Source organism: Vanessa cardui, chromosome 2, assembly GCF_905220365.1.
Source record: "Vanessa cardui chromosome 2, ilVanCard2.1, whole genome shotgun sequence".
Taxonomy (NCBI): Eukaryota; Metazoa; Arthropoda; class Insecta; order Lepidoptera; family Nymphalidae; genus Vanessa; species Vanessa cardui.
This window is the reverse complement of record NC_061124.1, coordinates 10,692,031-10,708,362: the sequence shown is the minus strand read 5'-3', so window position 1 is coordinate 10,708,362 and position 16,332 is coordinate 10,692,031. Positions and strand designations below refer to the sequence as shown.

Here is a 16,332-nt window from a genome sequence, read left to right as displayed (position 1 = left end):
TAATTACTCTTCATCACACACAAAACAAACATCAAAACTTAAATATAACTGGCCACAATTTTGACTTATAATAATTTTTTATTCATTTCCAAATTTTTGAATTGAAATTTTTTAAGAACGTACATCAATATATACAGTAGAAAATTTATTCAGCACGTAGGTTTTAAAGTACACAGGACAGTCGCGTTTGTCGCCATTAACCGTTGCCTATTAAAGAATAAATCTAATTGACTAAACAGGAAGTAATTTCCAACTCCTTTGTGATGTCTTGAGAACATTGCACGATGTCCTTTTATAGAAATACTACTATTTCAACTTCAATCCATTTATCTTTATTATATAAATCTATATGTGCATAGTTTTAACATACGCCAATGTCTTATATGAAGATCTAGTATCTAGTTTGAAGTAACTAACATTTCGTTCAAGAAATAATCAGGATGTGGAAATTATCGTCAAAAATTTGAAAGACATAATTTCTACACTAATTTGTCGTGATAAGATTGCTGACGTGACACGTGTCAGCGACCCATATTCTATAATGGCGGAAGTCGGACAGCCCACCCGCGGGACATGCGTGCCCACATTGAACATCGCGACTTTTCCACATACCGCTTTACCATTACCGACGTTATAAGTATTACGAATAGCGGTCAATATCGTTTGTATGACACGCTTTGTCAATACTTGGACTGCGTTAAAACCAACTAATTGTGCATGATTCTCCGTATTCTGCGTTTACGGCACTACTAGTTTTACTCTTTGCTTAATTAATCACGGAGTTATAATAACACTCAAGTATTATATCGAACGAAAATAGTTCACGGAACTTAGTACCCTTGTGCTGAACCAAATAATTACGAGGTATGTTTAATATATGGACCGTTTCATTGAAACAATGGTTTTCAACTCAGTAAATTCGATTCGAATTTCACTTATACGAGTTAGCGAACTCACTCGCGGTATTTAATCTTATTTCCAATAGAACAATATTTAATTAATTTCTCACTTTGAAGTTAATTTAAAGCTCTAAGTGAAATGCTCAAGGGACTCAATATTTCAGTAGGTTAGTGGCGCATTGAGGATGTAAGGAATGGTTAATATATAGTTTTCAATATCTATGCACGATGGTGACCTCTTACCATCAGATGGCCCAAATGGTGTTGGTGAATATTTGAATTATTCCAATAAAGAAACATTGTCAATACCAAATTTAAATAAACTGCCAACGATTTTAATTGCTGTTTATGAAATATATGATAATCACGTAGATGCATTAATTTTATTCCACTAGACATAAAAATGAATGTGCTGTGAATGCTAAAGAAATATAGATATTTTTTAAAACTATTACGAATATGTAACATAGCGTGTTATTGTTTGGTAGTAGAAAGGCTTGTTTATTTTCCCGTAGAACTGAAAATTAAACGTGGAATTGCTGCTATCATTGTGAGCTGCATGCGGTCTTAATTTAATACTTATTTGGAATATATACTGTTTAAATAGACGTACATACAAAATATATTACAATTGAAAAAGTTGACGTACTAATCGTACATAGATACATAATCATTACACAGTATAAAACAAAGACGCTAACTCTATCTGTCCCTATGTAAGCATAGATCTTAAAAATTACGCAACGGATTTGATGCGGTATTTTGTTAGATAGTGATTCGAGAGGAAGGTTTTTGTATATAATACATTGAAAATATAGTAAAAAACAAGAAAAATCGGTAGTATATTGAGTATCAGCATTGCACACGTGCGAAGCTGGAAAGGGGTCTCTAGCTATTAATATAATTATAAATATTATACATATGAACGCTTTAAGTCTTTCGTTTCCTAAATACGTTCTCGTCGTCAAATTATGTTGGGTAATGTTTAATTAATATTGTTATTACATTTCAATTCTCAGGTGCCGAGAGAAAGCTTCAAGCATATCGTGAAAGCGTGCGAATGTCCACTCTACTGGAAGATGCCATTGTTCCTGGCCACACAACAGAATCTCAATGCTGCGGTCGATGGTCATAAGTTCATTGATTTCTGGCGAGAGTGAGTACCGAATCGTAAATTGTTTTTTACAATAAATTATGCATTTCCTTTTTGTTGAAATAGATTATTATTATTGTAATATCAGTGGAAACTAATAATCGCTAATACGTTAAAACGATGCTTTTGGAAAACGAGATTTAAATCTTTTATTTTTAAATCATATATCCTGAAAGTACCGTTTTGGCGCTTAAGCTTTTTGTTCCACTGTCGATTATTTTTGTTACATTTGTTAATTAAATGGGTTGGGTTTGTTGTCTGTTGTCCCGTCTGTGGTTCTTATTCCCAATTCGAGGTAATGTGAAGCCATTTGGCTTCTCCGTCTATATTCTGTAGAAACCAAGAATTTAGGGCATTGCTGCACAACCGTGTCGTGTCAGATTGACGTACGATCTGATTATGGGAATGATAGGATAGAGTTTATCTGTTTTTGGAATAAAGTCAGACCATTATTGCCACTATTATTTAAAAAGTACCCTCTGTGTACCATTGGCATTATAATAAGTTTATAAGACCTTATATTGTTCAAGCTAACCTACAAGAGTTACCATATGAATGAATTACGTAACTAATTGAAAATTTGTTGTTAAATATTTATGGATTTTTTTTTAACAGAATGACAACACAATGTCACGACCAAGCGTCACGGTTTGTATACATTCTCACCCGGGGCAAGAGCAACACTCTGACTCCTGAAGACTTCGTCCCTCTTGTTCAGGACGTGGTCGACACGCACCCCGGACTTTCGTTCCTGAAAGAAGCCACAGAATTCCACTCCCGATATGTTCATACTGTAAGTATATTTAAAACTGGAACATGTTCTTGTATCGAGGAATGCAATGAGACGCAAATTATTCGTGTTCTTTTTAATCTGTGTGCATGGACAATATTTTTATACCAAATCATCACTCAGATACAAGTTTGACTTCAAACAGCCAAAAAAATAAAATGTAAAAATATAAATCAAATAATATACTTCTTATATAAATAATAGTGTGGGAAATTTTAAATCAGCGATAACATAAATATAAAAACATTAAAATCCAACAATAATCAAATAGTTCAATGACACCAGAACGTAGATTGAACTAAAAAGGAAGTAGTGTGAAATTGCAAAATAAAAAACAAATTTCAGGTGATCGCTAGGATATTTTACTGCGTTAATCGTTCGTGGTCTGGAAGAATATCGATACCGGAACTCAGGAGATCTAATCTACTCCAAGTTATACAGCTCCTGGAAGACGAGGAAGACATCAATCAAGTTACGCAATACTTTAGGTGAGAACAGGATACCGTTCTATTTGTGGTTAGATTAAAAATTGTTAAACGGTTCTTAAAGAACAGTACCTTATACGTAGTATTATCTTTGAAGTTTTAAAATCCATAGATAAAATATTTATGTATAATAACAATTTAAAAAAAAAACATTCGCTCAGAAGAAGAAGTCAGCAAGTCATTAAATTTTGTAAAAGATGTATAATATTTATTTTATTTACTTTAGGAAAATATAAATCGCCTCATAAAGGTCACCGTAACTTGTAGACTTCAGTCCTATTAGAAACATTTTTTTTGTATCGTCAATGAATCGCGCATCTCCTCCGGTTGGTGACGCATCTTCGAAAGGGTCATATACCATTGTAACCGAAACACAATAATATCATGAGCTGTGTTATGGTAAATTAGTGAGGGTACCACTTGCCTTGGATAGAGCTATATATATTTAATCTGGATTTATCGTCATATCAATTTTTATTTCACTATAAAACTTAACAGCCTTAGTGTATAATAAAAGGCTTTTAAAACCTCTATAAAGGCAACGCTTGCTGAATTGAGGTGTGAAATTTTAGTAATTTTTTTTTAATATGCGCTCGAAAAATATTTATACAGCCAAATATAGTCACTAAGGATGCAACGTCTTAGAAAAACGTTTTGAATGATTTTTTATCATTTTCAGTTACGAGCACTTCTACGTCATATACTGCAAGTTCTGGGAGTTGGACAAGGACCACGACTTGTTCATTGACAGACACGATCTTGCTAGACATAACGACCATGGTTAGTAGAGACATTCCTATGCTCTTAAATAATCTATTAACGTTTTTACACTTGCACTTGAAGGAAATGTTATATTGCTTATGTTCCTTCTCACTCGAACTTATTGGACATGTAGAATAGGTTTCCTAAGTGGGATGGTAAAAAGCTCTACCTTCGAATACAATCTATAATAATATAATTGTGAAAGTAACTCTGTTTGTCTGTCTGTCACTCTTTCACAACCAAACCGCTGAACCGAATTTCATGAAATTTGGTATGGAGCAGACGAACTCCAAGAAAGGACATATGCTACTTTTTTGTTTCACACATGACAATCAACACCTTAAGACAAGCGCGAAGTCGCGGGCGACTACTGGTACACTATAATATGTTAGAACTAGCGCGCACTGGTAACTTTTGTCACGGTGACTGTTTCGTCACCTAGTCAAATCCGTGAATATGTACAGATGAAGACACAAATGTCACCCAATTGTCACGTCGTAACGTGCGCGCACCTCCATACATATTCATGACTTGACAAGAGTGCCGAAACAGTCACCGTGACAAAAGTTACCAGTGCGCGCTAGTTCTTACTGTCATATTAATAGTGTTTCCTTTACATTTCAGCTCTATCAAGCCGCATGATCGATCGAGTGTTATCCGGGTGCGTTACGCGCGGCAACCAGAACCGACTGACACCCGACGGCGAGCCTCGGATGTCCTACACGGAGTTCGTGTGGTTCCTGCTCGCTGAAGAAGACAAAACTCATCCCACAGCTATTGAATACTGGTTCAGGTAAACATCACTATTTTCAGTTTTTTTGTAATGTGATAGAGGTTACTTTGCGTTCAATTTAATCATGAAGCAATACGATACAAAATTACTTAATACCTACTAGATTCAAGCATCTCGACTGTTATTTTTAAATTTAGAATAGATTTTTTTTAAACAAGATAAAGCAATAGCCAACATTTGACATCGATCTGGTGGGAATAGCTCTAACCTACAGCCCGTAATTTTCCTACTGCTGTGCTAAGGCCTCCTTACGCTTTTAGGAGAAAGTTGGGAGCATATTTCACCACGCTGCTTCTTTGCGGGTTGATTGATTCACATATATCAGAATTTCGTTGTAGAGAAGAGTAGAAATTAGGCACATGCAGGTTTCCTCTCAATGTTTTCCTTCGCCGACGACGAGATGAATTATAAACACAAATTATGCACATGATAATTTCGGTTCAGAATTCAGAAAACTCAACTGCTACATCATTATTTTACAGATGTATGGATTTGGATGGCGATGGTTTCATTTCCATGTATGAGTTAGAATACTTCTACGAGGAGCAAATGCAAAGGATGGAGGCCATAGGGATTGAAACCTTGCCGTTCAACGACTGCTTATGTCAGGTAAGAATTTATTATAGAAATATTTTTATAGAACTAATCAACTCTTGAAGCGAAGAACGTCAAATTGTTTTTCCAAATTTTAATATATAAGAAAAATTAGCACTCATTAAAAATTGTCTCAGAATCACAAGCGAACAATTAACATTTAAATTTCAGATACATATATGTTTATAAAATAAATTACCATAAAATAAACTCATTCAACAATATAATTGTAGATGTTAGACATGGTCCACCCAGCTCAAGATGGCAAGATAACTTTGACCGATCTAAAGAAATGCAAGCTAACACCGATATTCTACGACACTTTCTTCAATCTGGAGAAGTACCTCGACCACGAGCAGCGGGATCCGTTCGCTACACAGCGTGATTCAGACTCTGAGGTACTTTACTATTAATAAAAGGCTATCTACTTATATCACAACACAACTGCCATACAAATATAAGCATTAAATTTACTAGCTACCCATCCCCTATACAAATATTAGAAAAAAAAAAAAACATAAAAAGAAAAGCCTTGTTTTTGTCCAGCTCAAGTTCTTTTTTTATATATAATGTACATATATTGTACATATAAAGTTTCCCAGCTGAGGTTTTCATAAATAAGTCTATATATTTATGAAAATCTCATTAAATGCCGTCGCGTAGTTTAAAAGATCCAAGGCGTACGAAGATGTGAACGCTTCCTATTTGATTCATATTGTGTAGATATCGAGCTTTTCTGTTAAGATTTTATCTTGCAACAAACCCAACTCAGCTTTTAATATATTAAAATTTTATTTTGACTTGCTACAAAGATAAAAAGAACAGCTAACATATAAATACAGATAAAATAAACAGTGTTAATTAATTCCAGATGTCAGAATGGGACAGATTCGCTGCCGAAGAATACGAACTGCTAGTGGCCGAGGAAGGCGGCAGCGACGCGCAGGACCAAATGTAAGGACTCCATCATTGATCAACGTTTCTTTTGCATCAATCAATTCATAATTATTTTTTTCTTCAAAAACAGGCAGTTGTATAAAATAATTAAAGACTCCGAGAAAAGGAAGTGTATTAATCGTTTCTATGAGTTGTACAGAAGTAATCAGTTGCCGAGAATTAAATCAAAGAAATAATTCGTTGAGTGGTAAAGTAGTATTCGTGATAAAGCACCAGCTCAGTTAGTTGAAGCATTGTGGAGCACATTACGGACCTAGCGCTTAGAGCCGCACCTTGTCATGTCATAGATTATTAACAGAATTATTCACCTGATATTATGAATATGTTCTGAATGCACACCAATAAGCAAAACTTAGACGACCTATCTTCCCATTAAAATTCATCATCCATATTATATGAACCCTTTTAGATTCGCTATTTATCTATACATTCTACTATTATTTGCTTTTTCTTTTTAGTATCTATTTTTTCATATTGTATCGTATTTATGGAATTTTATATGTAATATGTAGTTGCCATATTTATTCATTTTTGGTTCATTATTTATTCTAATTTCTTTCATCAGGGAGGAAGACAGAACTGGCTATGCTAGGGTAAGATTGTGTTCGTGTATTGCAGTGTATGTAATGTAATTTTTCTGCGTTGAATTTTGCACAAATTTGAATCGAAATGAATTTAAACATTGCTCGAATTCATCGACATCAGAACGAATAAAACGAGTTTTAAAGTATACACTTTTAAATAATTTTGATACACATTTGCTAAGCTGAATAACCTACCTCCTAACAAGCTGTTTTATATAACCGTGTTCTGATTTCGAAGCCTGATAAGCTGGAATGAAGTGATAATGCTGCGATGTGTCGCACCGAAATTTGCATTTTGATCTCCAAATATATCACTTAAGAGCTATTTTTACGTGTGTTGCGATGAAATGTTATGATCATAATACATAAGAACAGATTGCCGATGTTTGTACAGACCCTCGTTCAGTTTTGTGACGTCACTTGCTTGGAAGTCTGCCTTACTGATGAAACATATATATCATATTTGTAATTACGTTACATTTATCAATATTTATCCGCAGCTTTTGTTTGTAAATAATGTTCATAATCATCATTTATCAGGCATGAAGCGACTAACATTGAAATAAAACATGCAGTTCTGTTGCATTCAGTACATATAAATATTATAACACATTTTATTTTTTTACTCATAATTTAACTAAACATTTTGATAATTTCAGCTCTTACGATGAAACAGATGAAGACTGTTTATCGCCTAATCTAGATGACGTTACGAACACTGAGGTAGTCGAAGATTCCAGCATGGAAGAATCAACTTTAAGCGAAGGATACACTAACATTGCCGCCCGCGTTAAAGATCCCGCGGGAGTCGCGGCTGGCCCGCGGACCGCTGGGGCCCCGCCTGCAGCTGGCTTCGTAAACCTCAGCTCCATATATTCAATTGGCAACAGCGAGAGATGGACAAACCAGAATAAAAATGCAACACCAGAAAGAAAAGGAGAAAAACCCATTCCACCCGAAAAGCCTGTCAGCTTGATGATGATGAACGGTAAAATGGAAAATAGATGCGGCGGTTTCGGTAACAACAGTTTTCTTTACTCTCAACTTCTTAACTCTGGTAACAGTGGAGCAAGAGCGAAAGATCCGCCGTCATATACTGCGGCTACCAGTGGCGCACTTTTCGATAAAAATGGTGAAGCAAAAAATATAGTAACATCACCCAGTAAAGTGAAATCGCCAGTTTTGAGTCCACTTAACGGCGTTAGTAAAATCTCTGACAATTATGAAAAAGCTGTAGCCGAAAGGCTGAGCCCCCAAAGAGAGATATCTAGACTGAACCGAAGCAGTCTTTTTAGTAAGGTTAATACGGGCGTCGTATCCGGGAAAGTTAAGAAAACTCGCAACCAGGATGAAGAAGACGAGGATTACGCGAGAGATAGCGACGAATGTTCCATTTAGACTCTGTTGAAGATGTTATGTCTAATTTAATAAATGAACCTGCGCTGAATGCGAGCACCGTCGTTAAATGTGCAATAATGTTGGTGAAGTTATACATCAATGTTGACGTTACAATGTTGTGTTTATCAGAGAAATATTTTTCCAGCGTATCCTAGGTTCGGTACGTGCCTTGTGAGTATAGAACGATAGACACCCGTGTGTGGACATTAAACGTAGACTTAGGAGATGTAGAAAAAAGTGCGTTATTCTTCGGGGACTGTTTTAGAGGGTGAACGGTGTGTTTTAACATCGCTTAAGTTAGTTTCAGCATTTTATTAGTATTATGGACATTTAACAATGTTATTTTAATTACGTATTTACTGTAGCGTATAAGCATATCAAATTATAGGCATGGTTCAGATGTACTTAGTTTAGGAATGTTGAATCACGAGCAATGGCGTGAATCGTTACAATAATCTTTACCACATTCATATAGATAGGTATTTTAATAACAGCTTCCTGTTTCATAAAGCTAATAATAACACGAATCATTACTATTCATAAAATATAAAGAGGCCTCGATATAATCCGTCAACGCAAATAATCGCTATTCGCAATTACTCATATCATCACTCCATCCATCACAGATTAAAATATTTTGGATATAGAAAAAAAAATTAAAAAAAAAAAACAAAAATAAAGATTTACTAATCACAGTCGAAAGCTTTTTTACATCAAAATTAAATTATAGTAAACACGCACAGTTATTATTTAGATAACGAAATATTTTTATAAGACGTCTCGATCGCATAGTTTTTTAAAAAAAATATAATCTAATCGTGTCAAATTAATTCGGTGTCGCCGTATCGATAGTTTTTCATGACGACGTTTAGTGACGAATAGATCGATTAGGCAATGATAGACTAGGATAATTCTAGTATTATTTAAAATTTTCAGTACCATGAAAAAAATGTGTACATGTAGTTTTATATACTTAGTGGAAAGAATCTTGGGGCCCATGCGATTTCTTTCGCAGTTATCTGTGCAATCAGATTGATTAGTAATACTGTCTGTGCAATCGTAGCATTGTATACGAGTTATACGATACGGTAATTGTTGCGCCTTCGATCGTCAATGTCTTACGGTTACGCAGTTTTATTTAAGCATATAATTCACATATTTCATTAAAAATACCTCCATAATTTTTTACATAATTTGAACTTTGAATCTCAATTGTAGTTTTTATACATACCATAACATACCATTTATTTTTACGAAATGTTCATGAAATAGTCATTGATGAAAAAAAAATTACAATATATCAAACTTTGTGAAATTTGACAGTGAACATAATTGATAAATGAATCGCGACAAAGTATTTAATAATAAAAATAAACAAGACAGCTGTATATAAGCTTGTAGGTAATACAGGTAGATCACAAATTTTCTCTAGTCTACAGGGTGCTGAATACGAGCTAATTGACGGTCTACCTTTCGTAAACTTTAGTTTCTCAAATGTGTACCACGGCCAAAGAATGGGTTGTTTAAATTGCCTATAAAATGTTGACTAATCATATATTCGACTTTTGTTCTTAGATATACTTAGAGATATGTAAAAATTTTATTTAATTTTAAATAGATTTTTTATTATTAAATTTTGTGATTACTCATTTGAATTGTAAAATTGTTTTAAGTCAATGTTACGACGATGTATACTGTACATTTAAAACATAATCGTGCCTCATTATTTGTTAGATTATTTTTTAAAGAATGTCTAATTTTTCTTGGAAATCGGGAATCTTTTGTTACTAATATGACTAGTCATTTCAATTCTTCGTCAAACCGTGAATCACAAATGATAAACATCTACCAATTAATTATTAACCAAAACAATTGTTCATGAGTTTAATAAATTTTATTAATATGTTGTAACCTTCGTAAGTTGTTTTTAATGTTTAAGAGCGTAAATATTTATTAGACGATTATAATATTTCGTTTTTACAGGGACAATAAATAGGGGGCTTGTAAAAGAAAAATTGCTTACACTTCAATAACTACGACCTAAATATTTTTGGATAGCCTCTGTTCCTCAAATATTTTAAGACGTCTACCTAATTATTTTAACATTTAGGTATTGTTAAATTAAGTTTGACAATAAAATAATTTTCGTTTATTTGTATAATATACATTAAGACCTTAATATGTGTATATTCTTAGATCGATTTATGATTTATATCATACGTTAGATTTATCTTAGCTACTTACAGCGCAAGACAAGCTTATTACCCTACTTATTTTTATAATTAAATTACTAAAATTGTTAAACCACCAAAGTAACGGAAGCTTTCATTTTCTTGTCAAACAAGATGGCGAAGAAAGTATACTAAAACATGTAATTGAACAAGCTGGTTAAATTTTTATATTATTAAAATAAAAACTCGAAAGTGTTACTTTTTTTAGTAATTAAATATTGTATTCATAAGTATTAAAACAATAATGACAACGGCTCGGGTGTATTCAGTTTAATATACATTTTTTGGTAAAAATAATTGGAATGAAAAAATTGTCTATGTTAGTGTTATGATGAAAGAACCAATATCTTCCAACTTATAACCCCAAGCCATTAATTATATTTAAGTAGTGCCATTAATATAATATTTGTGTGTTAGTTTGTGTGATAATGACTGAATGACTAATGTAAACTTAAATCCTTAAATGTGACGTTTTACTTTTCGATTTATTTTTAATGATAAAAATGTTGCATTTGAACAATTCTGACTATATGTTGATGTCTGGTGGTAGAATCAGGTTAAAAAAAATTCAAACACTATCAAGTAAATCTCAAAGTGAAAGTATATTCTGCAAAAAAATATTTAATTAAGTATTACACATTTTATTAATTAAAAACAATGCGTTATAACATTATTTTTTAAAATTGTATTAGGCTTGTTTGTCATAATGACATTATGTTAAGAAGTATTTGATTTACACGTTATTTTTAAATATTAAACAACTTATGGTGTAGAAATTTGGGAGTTGGAATATTTATAGAAAATATTACATTTCAGTCTTACGTAATTGATTTTTAGCCATTACTAAATCGATGACCTAAATCACACTACAGATACATTTGTATCTATCGTTTAAGAAATATTTAAAAAAAAATACAAAAATTAATACATGAGCTGTCACAATGTATTATAACACGATAGACACTGATGTAGCCGTAGCTTTATACTTATTTATAGTTTTTATGCGTGTAACCACACCAAGTGGTAAGTTATGTTGCTAGAATATTATTAAAATATAAAAACCAAAACAAGATTTTTTACAAATGTTAGTGATGACGTAGTTCGATGTGTTAACACAAAGGTATGAGACCTAATTAAGAATCCTAATAAAGTACATTATTGTATTTCAATTTATTTTTTATTTATTTTTAACCAAGCCAAAGAATAGCAAGAAATAGCTGTGTAACCCAATGGTAAACATTCCTATATGAAAAAAAGTATTTATTGAGTTTTCCATCTGAAACTAAGCTCAGAAATTTTTGCACGTTTGTAATATGATCTGTACGATTTCGTTCAATCTCTATTTAAATTCAACACTTTATTTAAAACACCTCGATAAAATCTCTGTGACCGCTGTGGTTCTAATAGGTATGATAAAGGAAAGTGGATTTAAATAAAAGGTCCTTGTTTTTCACACGAGCAGAGATGGCCCAGTGGTTAAAACTCGTTCATCTTAACCAATGATTGCAGGTTCAAACCCAGGCAAGCACCTCTGATTCATGTGCTTAATTTGTCTTTATAATTCATCTCGTGCTCAGCGGTGAAGGAAAACATCGTGAGGAAACCTGCATGTGACAAATTTCATAGAAATTCTGCCACATGTGTATTTCTCCAACCCGCATTGGAACAGCGTGGTGGAATATGTTCCAAACCTTCTCCTTAAAGGGAGGCCTTTAGCCCAGCAGTGGGAATTTACAGGCTGTTGTTGTTGTTGTTTCACAGAATATTTAAAATATATCACATACTGTTTTATAGTTTAGGTACAGTCAGAGGAAGAAAACCTTTTTCATGTTATTTTTCAAATTCATTCTTTTATCGAGTCTCAAACCAGTACCTTTTGAATCTATTTAATTTATTCTCGATCCTTAAAGCAGATTATCGCTCATAATGAGCACACGAAACAGATCTTAAGGCGATGAACCTTTTCTTACCCCAATTGTATCTAGAAAAGACCTTAACGCACATAACTTAACAATATGCTGTGAAGTAGGGGACTGAATACTGAATTTAGTAAAATTAGGCAAAGAATACAATACGATATTTGATCTAAACATTATTATATGGATTCAACAATCACCAGACTTATTATTAACTTTCTGCCTGATTAGTTAAAGCGAAACATTATCGTATCCATTACAATATCCGTGAGTACTCTTTTTAAATGCTAGCGAAACTATCATTTAAAAGGGCTGATCTATTTTCAACTGACTTAAAGAATTAAGTGTGTGAATCGTTTTTAATTTGTGTGTTTCTTTCATTATTAAATTATTTATTTAAGAATGACATGGAAAGGAAAAAACATAACTCAACGCAGAAGTGATTGTCTAGTTATGACATGTGACTAGCTAGTATAAGTGTATAGTACCTACGACACAAATTAGATGTAGCATCGGAAAATGCAACGGAATGAAAATAAAACCGATTACTACCGATTTACACAACCAATACAAATAGCTCCCTATCGCGCCATTCGACGGTATTCGTCGCTATAGATTCTCGCGTCAGAGAAAGCAAGTGTATGTAAATCGACGTGTCAAATTGACGAATATATTAGGTCATATGATATTACAAGATTTTTCAGTGGTTGCTGTCGAAACGCTTGGCCCTTGGAGTAGTGGTGCAAAAAGCTTCATCAAAAGTATAACACCTCGCCTCATTGCCTCCACTGGTGACAGGAGGGCTGGTTCGTTTTTTGCCCAGAGGATCGGAATTGCGATTCAACGGGGAAATGCTGCTAGCATTCTTGCCACCATTCCACGCGGTCAAGATTTATACAGTAACTAGTTTTAGTTCACATTTTTTTATATATATACAAGATATTAAGTTTGTGTAAAGATCATATTCGCATGAGAAATAAATATTGAATATTTGGGATAGCCTACTCAATTCGGATGTGATCGGTTTTACGAATTTTGCCGATGCTACTTCTAAGTTGTGTCGTACAACTGTGGATGTGACACTGACAAGTAAACATTTGACATAAGTCCGCGAATAGTTACATTTTAAAATACATAAATGTTATGGAAGGTAATCACGAATCAGTGGTTCTCAAGATCTACGAAAACCATAATTAAAACTTTAAATTTATCAAAAATGCCATTTTACGCCGTAGCGAAAGGTCGCACCGCGGGTATTTACATGACTTGGCCAGATTGTGAATCTCAAGTTAAAGGATTTCCCGGTGCAAGATATAAAAAGTTTGATAATATCGTTGCCGCTCAGGATTTTGTAACAAATGAAGGAGGAAACAAATCATCTCAAAAGGCAAAGCCTTTGGCCAACCGCTCAAGTTTTGGAAGTTCAAAATCTAACCTCAAGAGAAATTTTTCAACATCAGCGAATGATCAAAATGATAACAGTCACATCCCCAAGAAAAAATCGAAATCCAAGCGTAAAACATCAGAAAGTAATGAAAGTGAAGACACAGATGATTCTGATGACTTGAATGCTATATTAGTTAAACAGATGGATGACATTGAAAAAAGATTAAAAGGTTTTGAAAAAGGTGTCGATAAGATTATGAAGAAAAGTAGCAAAACTGACCGGAAGAGTATATTAATAGAGCCTCAAGGAGTGGGTTCGAGCAATTTTAAAACTGATGAAGATGATTATGTCCAAGTTTATACAGATGGAGCTTGTTCATCTAATGGACGCAGTGGCGCTAAAGCGGGCCTAGGGGTGTACTGGGGCGAAGGACACCCATTGAACATCAGTGAGCCGGTTTCTGGCCGAGCTACAAACAATTGCGGAGAGATTCAAGCTGCCACTCGGGCGATCACAATGGCAATAAACCATGGTATCAAGAAGCTAGCTATCAATACTGATTCAAAATTTTTAATAAATTCTGTCACAAAATGGATGCCAGGTATGTTTTTATTGATAACTAGAAACTGTATAAATATCATTACAATATGATCATATGAATTGAAATTATTTAGGGTTAATTAAATAATTAATTTGAGTCTTGATAGGGTTAATTAAATTTATAAGTAAATTATAAATTTCAGGTTGGAAACGAAAAGGTTGGAAACTTCAATCAGGTGAGCCAGTGAAAAATGAAATAGATTTTAAAGAGCTAGATAGTCTTCAAAATAAAATCAAAATAAAATGGAATTATGTGGAGGCTCACCGAGGTATTCATGGGAATGAAATGGCTGATCAGCTGGCAAAGGCGGGAGCCGCTATGTATAATAAGTAGTATTGGAATTGTTATTTGATGATTTGATCTATGTTAACATAAACACATTTTCTTACTCTGTAAGTTTATTTCTTTAAAAGTATTATATAATACCTTATCTTTTTGTATTTGCTCTTACTAAATTTATCTAAAATGAATCTTTCTTTTTTACGTCTATTTTGCTTTATATTTATATATTTTCTAACTGATAAGTTTAAATAATATAAAATTACTGCAGGTCAGTTATTAAACACATAACACTTTTCAAATAAACATTATAAAAATATTTTGGTTTTCTAGCTCTATAATTTAGTAATGCTGACTGAGGTAACATTTCTTTCTCTTTTCTTTAAAAAAAAAAGAAGTTAAGGTTTGTTGCACTTTGAGGCTTTAAAACTTATATGAACAGTAGAACTGTTCTTTTTATACTAACCTCACCTAATTATACTATATAGATTACTTCTTCTTGAATATAACCACTATTAACTGTAATACAAACCATTACTGCCTTTATAGACTGCTGTCTATAAAGGCAGTAATGGCTGCTCTACCAATAATAAGGAATGTAAATATAGTTTAGTATTTAGGCATTAATATGAATTGATTTCTTTAATGGATGAATGACAATAAGTTTTTGGTTTAATAAATACATCATTGTTATGTAACAATAAGGTCGAAATAAATGATATCAAGTTAAACTGGTTATTTCCCTAATTATAAAATTATTATTTAAATTTAGAAATTGCAAATTTAAAGCATAATATTGTATTTTATTCACCCTTCAAAAAGGACTGAAACAATACCTATAATTGCTGCTTACTGTTAAAATGTATGATGTTGGATGGAACTTATCCAGACAAGTTGCACTAAGCCCTACCGCTAGTTTATAAATATAGAGAAAAATCTGTTCAATCACCGTTTAACCCTTTCACCGCCAGAGTCGGATTTATCCGACACAAAACCCTGTGTAAATATATATTTTTCTAAGAAATTTGCGATTTAGTTATTTTTATATGGACAACTATAAATGCCAATTCCCATCCCTAGACTGTATCCATTTTGCTAATATAGCCAGTGTCGGATAAACACGACCGTTCATGACGTCACAACCGAGCTAAACCGTATGGAACTTTCAATTAGTGTTGCGCGTGTTTTTGTAATAGTTTTATGTTCCTGTTTTAATTACCATGACGACTGCTGAACAATTAATACGGATTCTAGAAGGTGTCAGACAAAGAATTTAATATTGATGAACAGGTTATAATTTGTATTCATTTTTTTAGTGTTATTTCAACTGAGGTAGGGTTACAGCAAGACATATCCTCCTCGAAATATGTAGTAGCCCGACGGTGAGTATGGTGACCAGAGCTCCTGGGGGGGTGTTCGGCAATGCGCTTGAGGTGCTTTTAGTTTTTAGTGTTACAAGCTACGGTTGTCACTCACCATCAGGTGAGCCCTACGCTTGTTTGT

The 16,332-nt window shown here is 33.3% G+C and overlaps 2 protein-coding genes across 2 annotated transcripts in view; both read left to right on the top strand.

The window, feature by feature from the left end:
• LOC124538802 overlaps window positions 1-11,815 on the top strand; it is a 117,566-nt gene extending 105,751 nt beyond the window's left edge. The window contains exons 3-11 of the mRNA XM_047116011.1: window positions 1,919-2,055; window positions 2,668-2,845; window positions 3,188-3,330; window positions 4,007-4,107; window positions 4,714-4,882; window positions 5,365-5,491; window positions 5,710-5,874; window positions 6,348-6,430; window positions 7,677-11,815. Coding sequence (XP_046971967.1) covers window positions 1,919-2,055; window positions 2,668-2,845; window positions 3,188-3,330; window positions 4,007-4,107; window positions 4,714-4,882; window positions 5,365-5,491; window positions 5,710-5,874; window positions 6,348-6,430; window positions 7,677-8,415 — 1,842 coding nt within the window. The 3' untranslated portion in view covers window positions 8,416-11,815. The remainder of the gene's footprint in view (window positions 1-1,918; window positions 2,056-2,667; window positions 2,846-3,187; window positions 3,331-4,006; window positions 4,108-4,713; window positions 4,883-5,364; window positions 5,492-5,709; window positions 5,875-6,347; window positions 6,431-7,676) is intronic.
• A 1,822-nt stretch (window positions 11,816-13,637) lies between these two features.
• On the top strand, window positions 13,638-15,386 carry LOC124538812 (ribonuclease H1). Its single transcript, XM_047116022.1, has 2 exons — window positions 13,638-14,550; window positions 14,693-15,386. Exons 1-2 carry the CDS (start codon window positions 13,701-13,703, stop codon window positions 14,881-14,883), a joined length of 1,041 nt encoding a protein of 346 aa, XP_046971978.1. The 5' UTR covers window positions 13,638-13,700; the 3' UTR covers window positions 14,884-15,386.
• The last annotated feature ends 946 nt before the right edge of the window (window positions 15,387-16,332 follow it).